The following is a 16,998-nucleotide window of genomic DNA, read 5'->3' as shown; positions in this document are numbered from 1 at the left end:
CTATGGTGGTATAAGTTTAGACCCGATCAACTCATACCTGAGGTGTGAAGGCAAAGGCTTTAACTCCAAGGTGGGAGGCTCCTCGATTGAGGACTTTGTTGGTGGAGTCTTCCGGTTTTCGAGATCCAAGGAAAGTTTTCGGGGCTCATAAGTATGTGATCCCATTCCTTGCAAAGCATTGACACAATCTATAAATCCTTCCTTCTCATCTTCATCATGATTCAACAACACAGCTTCCAAGGTATCTTCAAGATTTATCACAAGACTCGTGTCATCAACAATTACTTCGGTCACAAGATCCACGAATGAACACACTTCGTTGCTATTTGGCTACCTCATTGATTTACAAACATGGAACGCCACTTTTTCATCGCACACCCGGAAGGTGAGCTCGCCAGCTTCCACATCAACTAAGGCCTTCCCTGTAGCAAGGAAAGGTCTCCCCAAAATTATTTGCACCTCGTAGTCAACCTCACAGTCAAGTATCACAAAATCTGCGGGAATGATGAACTTGTCGACCCGAACTAACACATCATCAATTATCCCCAATGACTTTTTCATTGTCTGATTTGCCATTTGCAACCTCATGGATGTGGGTCTTGGTTGCCCAATCCCTAATATTTTAAACACAGAATAGGGCATCAAGTTAATGCTTGCCCCTAAGTTACATAAAGCTTTGGCGAAATCGGCACTCCCAATAGTGCACGGGATTGTGAAAGCACCGGGGTCTTCCAACTTTGGAGCCATGGAGTGCACAATAGCACTTATGTGATGTGTCATTTGGATCGTCTCATAGTTCATTGATCTCTTCTTTGTTACCAAATCCTTCATTAACTTGGCATATCCCAGCGTTTGTTCTAAGGCTTCAACCAACAACACATTTATGGACAAGCTTTTCATCATATCAATGAATTTCTTGAATTGATTCTCATCGTGTTGCTTTGCAAGTCTTTGAGGGTATGGAGGAGGAGACCTTGGCATTGGTGTCTTAGCCTTTGGCACTACCAACTCCGGCATGTCAATCACGTGCTCCCTAGACAGGTTCACATCTTCTTGCGTCTCCTCCACATTTTCATCAATATCAATCCTCGCTTCTTCATTATCTTGAATATCATTGCTTGGCTCATCATCATCTTGCACCAACACATCATCAACCACATGTCTTCTTTGGTTTGAGGTACTAGCAACTCCACCTCTCTCACTTCTTGTTGTTACGGCCATTGCATGCCCCGTATTCCCACCTTTCGGGTTCACCACCGTATCACTAAGTAGTGCCCCCTTTGGGCGAGTATTTAAAGCTTGAGAAATTTGGCCAAGTTGAACCTCCAAGTTGCGGATAAAAGTGTTGTGAGAGGCTAATTGGGAATCGGAGTCGGCGTTTTTCTCCATCATTTGCTTAAACATGTTTTCAATCCATCCCATTTCACTATTAGAAGAACTAGGACCTTGCAACGGATATGGAGGCAGGTTGTTTGGTTGTTGATACATCGGGGGTCTCTGAAAGCCCGACCCCCGATTTCCTTGATTGCTATTGTTCCAACCCCCTTGATTATTGTTGCCTCCCTAATTGCCTTGATTACCTTGATTACCCCAATTGCTTTGATTATTGTTGTTTCCACCACTCCAATTTCCTTGGTGGCCTTGGTTGTTCCAATTTGCTTGGTTTCCTTGTGATATCCATTGTTGTTGATTTGGAGCATTGCTTATTTGACATTGATAAATGTTGGCATATTGAACCTCTTCATCTTGCTCATCATATGAATCATCTTGATTATACCCACTATTACTTTGCTCAAATTGTTCCGGATGGTTTTGAACTTGCTGACCTCGTTGTCATATCTTATTTACCATCATGTTCACCCCTTCCATAACATTCACTTATTTCGGCCCTTGAACCTATTGAAGCTGAGCCTTGGCCAATTGGTTCATGGTGGTTGTCAACTCCGCAATAGCTTGCCCATGATCATGTAGCTCCCTGTGTAGGTGAATAACATTTGGGTCACTCTGAGGAATATTGGCTCTACTTTGCCACGCCGAAGAGGTGTCCGCCATCTCATCCAAGATTTCACAAGCTTCAGAATAAGGCGTGTTCATGAAGTTACCCCCAACGAGTTGATTTACCACACACTGATTCGTTGTGTTGATCCCCCTGTAGAAGGTCTGTTGGATCATGGCCTCGGTCATATCATTGTTCGGGCATTCTTTGACCATGGTACGATATCTTTCCCAAAATCTCGTGCAATGGCTCATTGGACTCTTGTTTGAAAGCTAGAATTCCATCCCTTAGTATAGCCATATGCCCCAAAGAGAAGAATTTGATAATGAACTTCTCGGCCAACTCATCCCAAGTGTGGATAGAATGATTGGGCAATCTCTCTAACCATTCCAAAGCCTTTCCCCGTAGAGAAAAGGGAAATATCCTTAACCGCAGTGCATCCTCGGAGACATTTGTTTGCTTGCTCCCCCAACAAGTATCGACGAACCCCTTGAGATGCTTGTAGGCATTTTGGTGTGGAGCTCCGGTGAAGAAACCCCGCTGCTCAGGCAGTGTAAGCATCACGTTAGTTATTTGAAAGTTGCCTACCCTTATACGGGGCGGGACTATTGCACTTGCATAGCCCTCATTCGGCAACACCCGGTGCGCTGCTCTTGGTGGAGGTGGGGGAAGGTTTGGGACATTATCATTAGGCAGTCGCCCTCACCTGTTTACTTGAGGCTCGGGATGAACCTCATCCACTTGATCATCATCTACCTCCTCCCCCAATGGTAAATTTCCGAGGGGCTCGTTGTTAAGGGCCATTTTGTACTTAAAAGCAATTCATAAACAAAATTAGTGACTTGGAAGAAAAGAAAGACAAAACATACAAATACCTAGATATATAGCTAAATCCGTTTAACTCCCCGGCAATGGCGCCAAAAAATTGATCTAGGCCAAACCCATACCACAATTAAGTAATGAGGCAGTCGATGCAATAATAAACCCAACGAAGGTCGGGATCGAATCCTCAGGGAGTTAGAATATGGGATTAGGCGTATATCTAAGTTAATTGCAAGTTTTGGCTCCAATTACACTTCCACAACTTGATTGTTGTTCTACTTCTACTTTTCTCTATTGTTTGCAAGTATAAAACTAAGCACAATATTTTTGGTTTTGAGTTTTTCAAATGATTAAAAAGGACTAGGGTCATGACTTCTACCTAGGTGGTTATCTAATGGGTTGTAAACTCTAGGGAAAATTTGATTAGTTGGGGTCGTGATGTAGCAATCACATCCGGGTACTCACTCTATACCTCTTGGTAGTTTGAGTGATTTTGCCTAATTTGGCTTTCTCAAGCCCAATTGGGTATTTGCACTATACAAGTAATATTAGCTCAAGTCGGGTATTACTATCTCTAGGTTTAACCCTTTAATTGGGGCTATCAATTTCTTGAGTTCACCCCAATTTCTTGTTAGCCAAGTTTTCCTAGACTTAATCTCTCTTTCTCAAGTAGAGGCTAAGTCAAATAGGCATGAATCAATGTTTGCAACCATTGATTCTAGGGTTCAATCATGAACAAATCTAAATATCACTAACCCAATAAAAAACAAGCCCTAAATTAATACCCATCAAATACTCACACTAGAATTGGGTCACAACCCTAGCTAAAGATTTAACTACTCATGAAAAGTATATAAATCAAAGAAGAAATTAAGATAGAATGCATATTAATTGATTAGGGAAAGAAAATCTAATGTATAGATGTTAATCTAGTACAACAATCCTCAAAATAGCAAAGAAAACGGCTCAGGTGCTCTTCTAAAAACTCAACTTAACCTAAAAATGACAAAAAGTTCTATTTATACTAAGCTGAAAATATCTGACAAAATACCCCTACGAAGGTTGTACGACCACATAATTGTGGTCGGTCTGCACAATGAGTTACTGCGGCCGCACAATTATCGTGCGGTCCTTGGGAACTTGGGCTTGAGACTTAGGGGCTTCTGCTGTCCGCATAAAAATGGGTGCGGCCGAACTTATGATTATGCGGCCGCACAAAACTGCTGCGGTCCGCACTCCTTGCTTTTTTGGACTTGACACAACTCTCTGATTCTTCAACCTTGCGGACCGCATAATAATGAATGCGACCACACTTGGCCTCCTGCGGCCGCACAATTTCGGTGCGGTCCGCATGCCTTTAGCTGGCCCAAAAACTACTCTCTGAGTCTCCCCTCTACGGCCCCACTGCTTGCCTTTTTGCCCTGTTTTGGTTCTTGTTCACTTTTGACTTCTTTATGAGTTGATTTTGACTTCTTTTGCTCGTGTCCCAATATTCCTTGCAAGTAAGCACATTTTGTTAGTTTTCGAGAATGTCTTTAAGCATTTTTGAGCTAAATCACAAGTAAAAGAGAGCAAATAATCGGTCAAAATCCCCACTTATCAGTACTCATCCGCATCAAAATATATATTCCATCTATCTTATTTTATGTAACACTTTTTTTTACTAGTCTTACGGTACGCGCTTTACGCGTAGACCCATCAAATTGAATACATAATTGTAAAAAATAATATAAATAGTGTTTGACTTATAAAATTAAAATTAAAATTAAAGAAAAAAATGTACGATTTTATTAATGATGGTTGTTGATCACATTTTATTAGCTCGATAAAGGACGATATCTTGGTCATAAAAGTGCTCATATACCTTATTGTGATTAATGAGGACTTATGTTGAAATATCTTATAAAAATTATTGTTATTTCTATGGCCTAATACTAAAAACAAACAAATAACATAAAAATACTTTTATAAACAAAGATAAGTCAAATAATTTGAAAAATTGAATCTTTTGGTATTTGGGAACAAAGAGGTTGGCTTTGTAGATTATATAATAAAGTTAATACGTGACAATATAAAATCTAAAAATAACTATTTGAGTTAATATTTTACAGCTATTAACTTAATATATAAAAATATAAAAGTTGCCATTTTTTGGAATAAATGCAAACAATAATAATTCATGATAATTTATTTAGAATATATTTGTCTTCTAGTATTTCATCCTTATTATTTCAAAGTTAATATTTTTTCTAATTTGACTCGTAATACTAATGATAACCAATTTTGTTCATTTTTTTCACCGGTGATGCTCCTCTTATGGGAGACAAATTTATGCACCTATGATTTTTGTTATCCTGAAAATAATTTTACTTATATGATGAACTGAAAAAATAACTAAATTTAATTCTTTTGCTAATTAGTAATTCAAAGACTTAATCATTCGTTCTTATTATGTTTTATAATTGTGGTGTCCGATCCACCTACTACACTCCTCTATTCGTTCTCATCATTAAAGGAAGTAGTTTTTTTTTCATTTACGTTTTGTATATAGTTCCATATCCATAGTTTAAATATTTAACTGTAATTAAAATTTTAATCAATAAAAATTAAAGTTTTTGAAGAGTAAACTATTAGTCTAATATTTTACTTTTGAATTTTTGTGTTTGGGGAACTGTCAACACTTTTCTTTCTCTCTCCGTCTTTTATATTCTTAAATATCTTGTTACTAATTTGTTCTTACTATTGAATATTTTTCTTAGTTTTGTAATAGTTAATATAAATAAGAAAGATTAGTTGAAAGTTGTATATTTTTATACCAAAATTAGGACATAAAATGATATCTTTTATTGGCCAACGGAGCAATCTATTACGTAATCTAACCCTCAAGTTTTCTTTTTCTCGGAAAAAGAAATATTTTGTTTAGTTTTCTCGCGTTAGGCCTCATTATATAGACGTTCAAAGAAGGAATATTTAATATGCAAAATATTGGTTGATTTAGAACTCCCAGATAATGGAAAAATAATGCACAAATTTATTCGATTAAAACTCCTAAATATTTGAAAAATAATTAAATGACTATTTTGTCTAGTAAAAATTATTTTTTAAAGGGTAAAAAGGCCAAACGATATTTTATTAAGGAATTTCATACTTTTAATATAGTATAGATTATGTCCAATGTAGAATGTCATTTTTTATATTTAGAAATACTTTATTTTTAAAGTTTCTATTTTATCCTTGAGATGAATTAGTAATACAAATATTTAAGGCTTGTCTTGGATCACAAAATTTAAATTTTTTTAATAAAAATTTCTTAAACTATTTATGTAGTCAAACAATGTCACATAGATGAAAAATAAAATGTCATATAAATTAAGATTGCATGAATACTACTTATCACATTTTTTCACAAAAAGTATTAACTCTTCAAAAAAAAGTTAATTTAGCTTCATATATTTTTTCAGTTGGATGAAAATATGGTAAGAGACGACCATCAATGAGAATAAATTCAAAATTCACCACGACTAACTCTTTCCATCTGTCTCATTTTATTTGATCTATTTTTAGTTTTTATCTGTCTTAACAAACTTTATTAAATGAAGTGACATGAGTCAAAGCTTTCAAATAATGTAAGTAAACACCTGGCACATATAAACTTTTATCAATTTATGATGCAATTTATGATGCTTTCTCAATGAAAGGCTTATAGGAAATCTTTGCTCATCTAGGCTAGTAGTCTCAATACTAATATTATTTTCGTAGTTTAATTGATTTTATAAAGAAAATTGTACATTTTTTCATACTAATGAATTTTATTGTTTTATATAATATGTTAGACATCCTAATATTATTGAATTCTTATGTTTCTTTTAACAGAAGAGAGTCAAAATGCCCTTAACGTCGGAAATGGCGTAAATTTTCCCTCTTTCCACCTTTTAAATCAAAACTGCCCCTGACATTAATTTTCAGATTAAGAAGACCCATCCTTATAACAAAACTATAAGATAGCATATGTGAGACATTTCATTAAATAGGTGGCATTGATTCACTGGTCCTATTTGACCCAATCTATAAAATAACCGACCCATATGGATCAACCCAGCCTCAAATCCTTCTTCTCCAAATACAATTAAGCAAGCAAATTGAATCTATAATTAAATGGAAAATTAGTATAGTATAATTTTTTTAAAATAACCAATCCAACTAAACAAACCACAGAAACTCAATGGGAGTCTGATTAATTAAAATTGCTTCTGCTTTCCTTTTCTTCTGACTTTCATGTCTGGTTCTGAGAAGTTTGAGGAAGGCATAAAGAGTTTGAAAGTTGACTGTGATTACGCGTCTGAAGCCTTTTGCGTTTGATGCTTCCGTATAAAGGTAGTTTATTTCTTAATATAACCATAACTTTGTGATTGATGTATATATGTGCTTTGTGCAGATTAAGTTCCCGTTGCTGCATGTCTTGCCGCCTACAAAGTGTTTGATATTTTGCTCAGTAGAGTGATGTTTTTACTATGTTCAATTTCACTCTTTTATCTTTAATTTTTATGGATAATCTTTGAGATCTTCTTCCACAGAACTTTTTTTTACCTTTGCTATGTGTCAAAATCTAAAGCCTTTTACTAGTACAAATGAGAAATTCAAACGCGGATGACAAAGGATCAGCATAGTACAGGATTGTGTGGCTATTATATAGCTGAAATATTGCTCAGTATTTTGGAGTTGAAATATTCCGCAAGTTGAAATTTAAGGTAGTGCATATGGCAGGGAATGAGAGAATGAAGGAGAAGATATTTGCTTTATTTGACTTTGGATTCCTTTGGATCAGTAGATAAACATGTTTTGATAATGGTTCCAAATCCAGGTTCTGCATGATAATCTTCTAGGTGAATATCACTTTGCTGCGATATTTCAAATGGGCGTACAAGCATCAGTTAGAAAATAACTAGAATCTTCTTTTTTCTTACTTGAGAATTTGAATGACTTAACTGGAAAATTGAAACTTTGAATTCATCAGGTAATTAAAAATGGCGACAGATTCTGGTAAAGAGAAAAGTCATAATTCGTAAAATGTTTGGAGACTTTCTCAAGTGTTATTTTACCATAACTTACATGGCTATACCTGTGCTATTCAGCTACATGAGAAATGAATTGTAGGAATTCTGTCTGAACCTTATTTTGGGTGGTAGTTGGTACAGTGCTCCAAGTAAGGGTATTATCCTCCTACACTTAGATCCCCACAGTGTATTCTCTCTCTTCTGATTGTTTTCATATTTAACATACATGAACAGACCTTGAAACCCCTCAAAATTGGGTGAAAATGATTGGTAGCCATAAAAATCTCAGCAGTTTCTCTGCAGTGCTTCACTCTCGGTGGCTCCCTTTTCCGATGTTTTTAATATACTCCTTGAAAAGCTCCATTTGGGCTTATGGAGGGATGAGTTCTTCTTTAGCTGCTACCATTTCTGAGTTGAATGTGCATTATGTTTGCTTTCTTTCTCTAGGCCATGTTGTGCTTGATGGATTCTTTAATTGAATTTGCGGCTGTTTACCATTTTGCTGCTGCCAATTGTTGTGTGACAAAGTGCTTTCACAGCATGACATTGGAACAACCATTTCATCGATTTAAGTTTAAGTAGGTTGGACATAATAAGACACAACATTTCGTGAATTCTATAATGCTGTAGGAAAAACTTAATAAGCATAATGTCTACTATTGCAAAATGCAATTACTTTATACTTTGAAAGTCTCTAATTGGCGTCTATTTTTCTATGATCATGTGTCGTATGGCTGTGTAACTGATTGATTGCCTTTTTTGGTGCAATGTTGGTTGTGTAAACAGGTGTAAATTGGAATATCGTGAATATAGACTCGTTTTTTGTTGTCAAGGTGAATAATGGGGCCGAGGTGGAAAGGAAAAGGGGCAGAAGTTAAAGCTCTTGCAGATCCCATTTCAGAAATAGTCGGCCAGCTTCAATCTTCTCTGATCCGCTCAAACTCTCGAGGACTGCTTTCTGGAACGAATGTGCTTCTTAAAGCAGACACAGAACAAACTGAGCTCCTCAATCGTGCATGTTTTGGTAGGCCTAGGGTAACGGCAGAAAAGAATGAGCAATGGTTTCAGCTCTGCATGGAAGAAGCTTTTTACCTTCAGTATTCTCTAAAATGCATTAAGGTTGTTGACCACAATGACACTGAACTGAACAGCGATGAGTTATGGAAGCATATAACTTCCAGGAAGGAAAATTTTCCTATCTTATACAAAGCTTTTTCTCACCTTAGAAGTAAGAACTGGGTGGTTAGATCGGGCTCTCAGTACGGGGTAGACTTTGTTGCCTATCGTCATCATCCTGCTCTAGTACATTCTGAATATGCTGTGCTTGCATTATCTTCACAACATGGTAGTGCAAATGGTCGCTTGAGGGTTTGGTCTGACTTCCATTGCACTCTTCGACTTTGTGGTAGTGTGGCGAAAACATTATTAATTCTTGATATTGAGCAACAGCAAAGTTGTGCAACTTCTCCGTCGTGCTTAGATAATTATGTTGTTGAAGAGAGAACAATCACAAGATGGAGCCCGGAGCAAGGCCGCGAACCAAAAGTTAGATCCGACCCAAGTAAAAAGTAGATTGTCTGGTTCAAGAGTAACTCCTACTTCACATGTACCAGTTTAGCAATTGTAATGTGATTTAGAAGCATTACGATTAATACTATGTATTACTATTAATACTCTGCATACTGTACTTATTCCCCCTACTTTGTTGCAGGCATTTTGGGTGACTTTTATGCCCAGCAAAATGGTAAACTATGCCTTCTTATTTCATCCTCGATGCTCTTTTAAGTGACAGTCAAGCTTATACGAATGTTTTACCTCTTATAGCAAGTTGTTACATCCGGAAAGAACTAACCTGCCTCCAAAACCAATTCAAAGAGAACCCTGGCATAAAAAGGAATTAATTATAAAAAAAGAACAGAACAACTCATACGAGATTTACAGCCAATTCTCTTTGGGGGGAAAAGGGGGCATATGAAAGTATGAAGAAAGCATGTTGTTCTAATAAGATAGAAATGCCAAACATAGGGAATACATTTCAAGGTTTACTGTATTGTCATGGGGAAGCTCTTAGAAGTGTATCCTGCTAGGTTGAGATTTCTCCATCCTAGTTTCTCCGTAAGGCTCGTCGTTATCGATCTGTTTGTTGTGCCTAAAGGCTGCTATGGCAACCATATACATGATGACTAGAATGATCAATATGACAATGTTGATGACAGATACTTTCCTCCAACTCTTTTTCAGACTTGCCAGAACACCAGCTTTACAAGAATTGCAGCTATAGCAGAGCTGCTGTTGATCATTGTTCCATCTAACACAATCTGGATCACCTCCTACCAGCCCTCCTCCGGGACTCCACACTGTCTCATTCATGTAAGTATAGCCGCATTCTGTAGGGGGCTTGCAGCAACCAGACTACATAAAAAGTTCCAAGGCTTTGTCAGAAAAGTTGTCTTTACCACTGTACTATAACGACTAATGTTAGAGCAAGAGTAGTTTTGTCCGTGAATGCTCCTTAATCGATATTTTAGGCAACAATTTGGAGATTTACAAAGGAAGAATCCAACCCGAGGAAAGAAAATGAGAGATACGTCTAGGTAGGTTAGGTCGGATATGTAAATCTTTTGTGTCCGTTCAATTCTATTCAGTAGTCACCAAGTTAGACAAGTTTTAGGTCCGTAGTCAACCTACAACAACTCTCTTTTTTATCCAGGTTTAAGACTGGCTACATTTACAAAGATCACACAGACGGAGTTAATTTGTTGGATATTTAAACATCTAGCACGCATAGCCTCTCTTGCTCTTCAAGCTGCATATATATGTGATGTCAGTAATTGAGGCCCTAATTATTGGAGCTTGCTGGGAGTTAGGCTTCCATCTATTCCAACCAAGTATAGTCATAGACATCAACATCAAACTTGTATACACTATTTTCATGTAGTAGGTGATTTTTTTAGGCAGACCCCTACCTGTCTTACTTCATATAAACCACCATATAGTAGGTGATTGATGCCAAAGGCCATAAAATATTAGGCAGTGATTGAAGCAATAAATGTTTTTATAAGCAAAATGTCCCTTTAAGGCAACTGTACCACTTGCAAATTAAGATCCATGACATATACATTTCTTTTTTTAACATGTTGATCTAGGTTACATCAGGAAAATATTTGCTTGTACAAACTCTTACAAGTGACTCATAAACTAGAGAAGTTTCTTTCTTTTTGTGTTAGACCACTTAATATGAAATAACCCATAACTCTTGCTACATAACCTACTGTGCATAAACTTTTCTTTTCCATGCATTAAAATTTTCTTCCACATGTTATCATAAAGGCTATTTAAATGGAATAGTTAATTGCCTTGGATGGTCACCATGTAAAGAAAGAGCCTTTCTTGCAATTTCATATTTATTTATATATGTAAATTGAAGTGTGAAACTGAGATTACAAGGCCCCAGCTATTATCAGGGTAAAGTAGGGCTGTCAAATTTGGCCCAAGCCCAAATGATCAGCCCAACCCGCCCAAGGTTGGACTGGTTATTGACTCCCCCCATTTATTGAACTTAGCCCATCTTGACCTAACTCATCTAAACCCATTTAGAGTTGGGTTTATTTTTAGTCTAAATTGATCTATGAGTAACTTTATTCAAAATATCATAGAAATAAGTTTTTTTATTTGATATGTTATATGTGACCATAACAAAAGAAAAAAGCCTTATTTAATAATTAACAATTTATAAGAAAACAACACATATTAATTAAAGCTTGATAAGATTTGGGCGTGTTGGGTTATGATCCAAATTTTAGCCATCTTAACCCAATTCATCTCGGCCCAAATAACTTTTGAGCGGGTTATTATTGACTCAACCCGTTTTGACCCGTCCAAAATCGGCCCAACCCGCTTATTTGACACCCTAAGGTAAAGTGAGGGAGAAGGCATTGAAGATGCTTTTGGCTATTAACATGCCTAACAAGTTATGAACTTATGATCCAAAGATGCAGCAATAGTCTTTCCGATCGGGGAAGGAACAAATTAAAGAAGAAAAAGAAGAAGAAATGTTAGGCAAACTTAAAGCAAACAGATTTTCTTTTCCAAAGTTGCTGCTAAAAGAACCATAAATCAAAGGAGGATATTCAACTAAAAGAAGTAAAGCAAAATAAATAAAATAAGGATCAGTCCGAAGTAGCTAACATCCAGACTCATAAAACATGCATTTTGTCACAGGTCAAAAATATCACTTTATTGAAAAGTAGGTAAAATGTCTCGTCACTATATAAAGATTAAAAAGGAGTGTTACCCCAATTCAATTGAAAAGCCAAAATGGAAAAGAAAACTCCCATATATAGAATGTCCACACTTTCTTTTGTCACTGACCAAGCTAATTATTCATTCTAAATTCAATCAGTTGAAGTTGATTGCATCTCTCTCTCTCTCTTGTTCTCTTTTGGCTTAATATCCTACTTGGTTGGTCGGAAATTGACAAGGGGTATATGTTGGCACCTCACATGTTACTTACCTATAATCTAAACATGGAAAACTTAAACATGTATAGTTGGCATTTCAGTGTCAATGCCGTAATTACAGATGTACATGCAACCCTAAGCACTTTCATAGTCATGTATTGTTTGGTGAAAGAAATTAATTTCAAAAAGAAAACTTACTGCAATTTTCATTAAAAAAAATAAAAAAAATTCAAGATTCAATAGAGAACAACAAATTAGCATATTTTCTTCTTAAAACATTATTCGTGCTAGAATTCAATCATATAAACAACCAAAAAACAAGAAGAGCTTATTGGTAATTACCTCAAGAGGACTAAGCTTTCTACGGTAAAACATTTCAGCAGGCTCTGGAATTCCGTTATTATATGTTCTCCTCATCTTACCACAAACATGAGAATCCCTAATACAAGAACTGATTTTCATCCAATAGCTCTGACTTGTGACTCTTTCCTCTAGCCACCCAGAGTAATCTTGCAAGTAATACTCCAAGTAGCCCCGGTTCATAACGGGTCGACCCGACCCTTTATCAGTGACAGCATAAGCAAAGATTATAAAACCAACCAAAGCAGCTATGATGAAGAACATAGCCCATAGATAAAGGTACATGAGGAAAGTGTTCCTATAGCAAGCACCAGCAAAACCAGCTAAAGAAACTACCATAATTGAAACCCCAATAATTATTAACGGCCATTGAAGGAATTTTAAGCAGTCTGTGTTGTTTGCTCTGCTACTTAGCCATATTCCACCACCCAAGATTGGGATTGATGCAAGAAATGTGAAGAAGTTCACTAGACCTATCAAGTGGTTGCTTGTTCTCATGTCTAAAATTTATATGGGTAATTCTTGGAAGTTGATATGAGAGCTTTTGAATCAAGAAAAGGCAAGAGGTTTTCTTTTATTAAGTTAAAGAAGGTGGAGGTTGGAATTGCTGAGAGCAAAGAAAAGAGTCATGGGGAATGGGGAACTTATAAGGGGTAAGTGATAACTGAAAGTGACAGAAGCACCCTCTTTGTCAGCATTCTGCTTAGTCCCTGCATTGACCTGGCACAGTTGAGATGAGGGTGAAAATAATTTTTATAAATTTAATTTGTTTTAGCAGGTTGCTTGTCTTGTTATATATTTTATGGATGATTATTTATATTTATCTTTTAGATGACTTGACACTATCTATCTGTGAGTAAAATTTAACACTTAAAAATGTATATATAAGTATCTTATCTTTTTCAGATCTTGCTAAAATGTCTTTCTACTAATTTATAAAATAAAAACAAAATAAGAGATGGTAGTTTGCTCTTTTTCCGAAAAGGAGAAAGCTACATGTTACATGATGGTATAAAGACGGACACGGAATTTTGTTCTTCTAGCATTCCCCTTCACTTCTCTCTGTATTTGTTTTGTAGAGATCAGATTTTTGATTTTGTCCTTTTGTTGACCAAAAAATGAACGATGTTTGATTGAGTGAAGTTAAACGATTAACTTAAAATAAACAAAGACTAGGATGATATATAATCAAAGTCAAGCCATTTATGATGCCTCTTGGACTCCGGCGGAACCGTATTGGAGAAATTAGTAGAAAGTCTTCCATTGAATTAATGAATATTAATTGAACCTTAAAACTGATAATCTCATCATCTGTATCAAGAATTAGTAGTTACGTACGTAGCTATAAAAACAGGAGTGCACATGCTAATCATTTGATTCCACTAATGATCACTGTTGTGATGAAGCTATCCCTCTAGAAATATTTTGGAGATTAAAGTATTGTAGGTGGTTTAATTTAATTTACAAAGTTAATAGCACATTTGTTTACAAAGTGAGAATAGCACTGTTGTGATGAAGCTATCGACACAGGCTCTCCAATTATTTAAATAGCACATTTGTTTACGCAATACCATTTGTAAACAATAACAATAGCACTGTTATTGTTTACGCAATAAAAGGGAGAGTAATGTTGGACGAAAACGGTCCAAAAATACTCTTAACGTGCTCTGATATTGTCTGCTTTGGGACCTTATAAGTAGATCATTTTTTGGGAGAAATGACGATGTATAGCCGCTCTCAAAACAATAGCCGAAAAATATATATTTTTCGTATATATATACATTCTGTATGTTATATACAAAAGCTATACAAATTTTACACACTTTTTCGGTTATCGAATGCAAACAGTTTATGACGCGGGCTAAAAATAAAAAAAAGTTAATTTTTTTTACTTTTCATATGAGACTTTGCTTACACATATCCAACAATAGTAAATATGTACTCCTATTACATCCTAGCTAGCCCATAACAAAAAGAAAAAATGTCGTATAACAAGTAATTCTTTGGTGTCAGATAAGATGATCTACCGAAAACCCTAAAGTAAGTTAATTAAATATTTCAAACAATTTATACTTATAACGTAGTTCACAAAATTCAGCAAAATATAATAACCGGCGAGTTAGCAAGTTCAGCCTCGCCATCTATCACCCACAAAATATTTTCACCTACTTGACTCAATTAGAAAATTAGATTACACGTGATTGAGTGTATTACACCTCAATTTAAAAAGTAAGTATTTCCTTTCCAGTATAACAACATCTGATACAATTTAACATGATCAAGTCTTTTGTTATACTTGCTACTTTGAGATAGATAATGATCGATAAGAGGAAACTTTAATATTTCGGCCGTGACCTGCTTTTTGATTTTTCTCTCCATCATTATTTGTTCGAAAATTTCGTCTACTACCTTCAACTTGTTTTTTTTTTTTAAAAAAAATTTCATAATCTTTACTGCTGTTCTCAGTAGCTGAATTTTTTTTATTTTATTTGAAAATCTATATAATTTTTTTTAAAAAACTTTTCAGCGAGCACAAATAAAAAATGAAAAAAATACTTCTGATGGAAAAAAGTCATATTACTCGGTTTCGAAAAGTGTACTCTGAACATTTTGCAGTACTAATTCTACAATTACTTCTCGTCATGGCGCGATCATTCAACTTTAGCTTCTGAAGGAGGAATCATGTCACTTGGAATTTCGGAAAGTGAATCCTCTCTTTCAGATCCTGGCCTTGGTATTGAAAGAAGAAAACCCTAGAAGGGTTGAGAGAAGAAGAGAGAGACGAGTGAGTCGATCAAAATGTAATTGACCAAAAACTGATTTTATTATTGTGTAGAGACTATTTATATTTACAAGTGTAAAATGAAAAAAACTAAAATATTTACATTGCTAAAATACAACAGATGTGGCTAAGTGTTTATAAGTGGGCCTTCTGCTTTTCTTTATCCGATTGGGCCTGTGTCAACTGGGCCTGAGATGTATCTGGGCTAACACCCCCCCTCAAGTTTGAGGGTGAGAACACACCAAGTTTGCAAAGTAATCCATGATGAATCTGACCAGGAAGAGCCTTGGTCATGATGTCTGCCAACTGATTGGTGCTGGAGATAAAATGCAAAGAAATCAGACCAGTCTGCAAGCAAGTGCGCACATAATGACAGTTAATCTCAATATGTTTGGTGCGCTTGTAAAATACTGGGTTCTTGGCATTATGAAGAGCTGCCTGGTTGTCACAATAGATGGGAACTGGACTGGAGATAGACAAACCAAGGTCATGCAACAGCCTTAGTAGCCAAGAAACCTCAGCCGAAACTTTGCGAAGTGCTCTGTATTTAGCTTCAGCTGAAGACAAGGAGATAGTGGACTGCTTTTTGCTTTTCCAAGAAATGGGGCTGCCACCAAGAGTAATATAATATCTAGTGACAGATTTGTGAGAAATGGCACAAGCAGCCTAATCAGAGTCAGAGTAGGCTGTGAGAGACAAATTAGATGAGCTGGAGAGAAGCACCCCTTGAGCTGGATCATTAAGCAAATACCCGAGAACATGTAAGGTTGCCAACATATGGGGCACTTGAGGCTTTTGAAGAAACTGACTTAAATATTGAACTGAGAAGGAGATATCATGCCTAGTATGTTGCAAAAAAAATGAGCTTCCCAATCATTCTCCTATACAAGCTAGGATCAGAAACAAACTCCCCCATGTCTAGAACCAGTTTCACAGAAGGGTCCAAAAGGGTCATGACAGGATAGAAATGTTGACAGTGAAATTCAGACAAGAGGTCAGAAGTGCACTTGTGTTGGCTCATCACATAACCTTGAGGAAGAACAGATATCTCTAAACCCAGAAAGTAGTGAACTGAGCCCAGGCCCTTGATTTTGAATTGTGCATCCAAGAAGGACTTCAAAGAGTTCATCTCAAGAACATCGTTACCAACTAGCAATATGTCATCAACATACACAACCAAGATAATGAGAGAATCAGAGGAGACCTTAGTGAATAGAGAATAATCATTCATGCTTAGCCTCTGGATTGCAAAGCTTCAGATAGTTTTGAAAATCACTGTCTAGAAGCCTGCCTAAGGCCATAGCGAGACTTCTTGAGTCTGCAAACCAAGGGAAAAGAAAAAGATGGGGCTGACACATCAAGACCAGGTGGAACCTTCATATAAACCTATTCATGGAGATCCCCATGAAGGAAAGCATTGTTCACATCAAGCTGAAAAATAGTCCAGCCCCACTTAGCAGCTAAAATGAGTAAGCACTTGATGATGGTTAACTTGACAACAAGGGAAAATATTTTAGTGAAATC

The 16,998-nt window shown here is 36.2% G+C and overlaps 3 protein-coding genes across 4 annotated transcripts; 1 reads left to right on the top strand and 2 right to left on the bottom strand.

The window, feature by feature from the left end:
• On the bottom strand, positions 1 to 1,488 carry LOC138894356 (uncharacterized). The gene is made up of 2 exons (XM_070179050.1): positions 379 to 1,488; positions 1 to 330 (listed from the first exon to the last, which is right to left on the bottom strand). Exons 1-2 carry the CDS (start codon positions 1,486 to 1,488, stop codon positions 1 to 3), a joined length of 1,440 nt encoding a protein of 479 aa, XP_070035151.1.
• A 5,299-nt stretch (positions 1,489 to 6,787) lies between these two features.
• On the top strand, positions 6,788 to 9,639 carry LOC104089445 (tRNA-splicing endonuclease subunit Sen2-1-like). Of its 2 annotated transcripts, none has more exons than XM_070177532.1 (2): positions 6,788 to 7,192; positions 8,659 to 9,639. In XM_070177532.1, exon 2 carries the CDS (start codon positions 8,713 to 8,715, stop codon positions 9,442 to 9,444), a length of 732 nt encoding a protein of 243 aa, XP_070033633.1. In that variant the 5' UTR covers positions 6,788 to 7,192; positions 8,659 to 8,712; the 3' UTR covers positions 9,445 to 9,639. The 2 variants fall into 2 exon arrangements, with proteins under 2 accessions (XP_070033633.1, XP_070033634.1); XM_070177533.1 differs by lacking the exon at positions 6,788 to 7,192 and adding an exon at positions 7,243 to 7,701.
• A 115-nt stretch (positions 9,640 to 9,754) lies between these two features.
• Positions 9,755 to 13,412, bottom strand: LOC104089446 (tetraspanin-3-like). The gene is made up of 2 exons (XM_009594345.4): positions 12,675 to 13,412; positions 9,755 to 10,284 (listed from the first exon to the last, which is right to left on the bottom strand). The coding sequence occupies exons 1-2, from the start codon at positions 13,188 to 13,190 to the stop codon at positions 9,940 to 9,942; spliced, it is 861 nt and encodes a 286-aa protein (XP_009592640.1). The 5' UTR covers positions 13,191 to 13,412; the 3' UTR covers positions 9,755 to 9,939.
• Between the last annotated feature and the right edge of the window lie 3,586 nt (positions 13,413 to 16,998).

This window comes from Nicotiana tomentosiformis, chromosome 6 (assembly GCF_000390325.3).
Source record: "Nicotiana tomentosiformis chromosome 6, ASM39032v3, whole genome shotgun sequence".
Lineage (NCBI taxonomy): Eukaryota > Viridiplantae > Streptophyta > Magnoliopsida > Solanales > Solanaceae > Nicotiana > Nicotiana tomentosiformis.
The sequence above is the reverse complement of the archived record's forward strand: the minus strand, read 5'-3'. Positions and strand labels throughout refer to the sequence as shown.

What these genes read in the sequence shown, in the direction of transcription:
- LOC138894356 (XM_070179050.1), bottom strand. Translation starts at nt 1,488, where the DNA reads ATGTATCAACAACCAAACAACCTGCCTCCATATCCGTTGCAAGGTCCT. An exon ending in CTGGCGAGCTCACCTTCCGG is followed by an intron (nt 331 to 378) that starts GTGTGCGATGAA and finishes TCAATGAGGTAG; the next exon opens with CCAAATAGCAACGAAGTGTG.
- LOC104089445 (XM_070177532.1), top strand. Translation starts at nt 8,713, where the DNA reads ATGGGGCCGAGGTGGAAAGGAAAAGGGGCAGAAGTTAAAGCTCTTGCA.
- LOC104089446 (XM_009594345.4), bottom strand. Translation starts at nt 13,190, where the DNA reads ATGAGAACAAGCAACCACTTGATAGGTCTAGTGAACTTCTTCACATTT. An exon ending in GAAAGCTTAGTCCTCTTGAG is followed by an intron (nt 10,285 to 12,674) that starts GTAATTACCAAT and finishes CTTTTTATGTAG; the next exon opens with TCTGGTTGCTGCAAGCCCCC.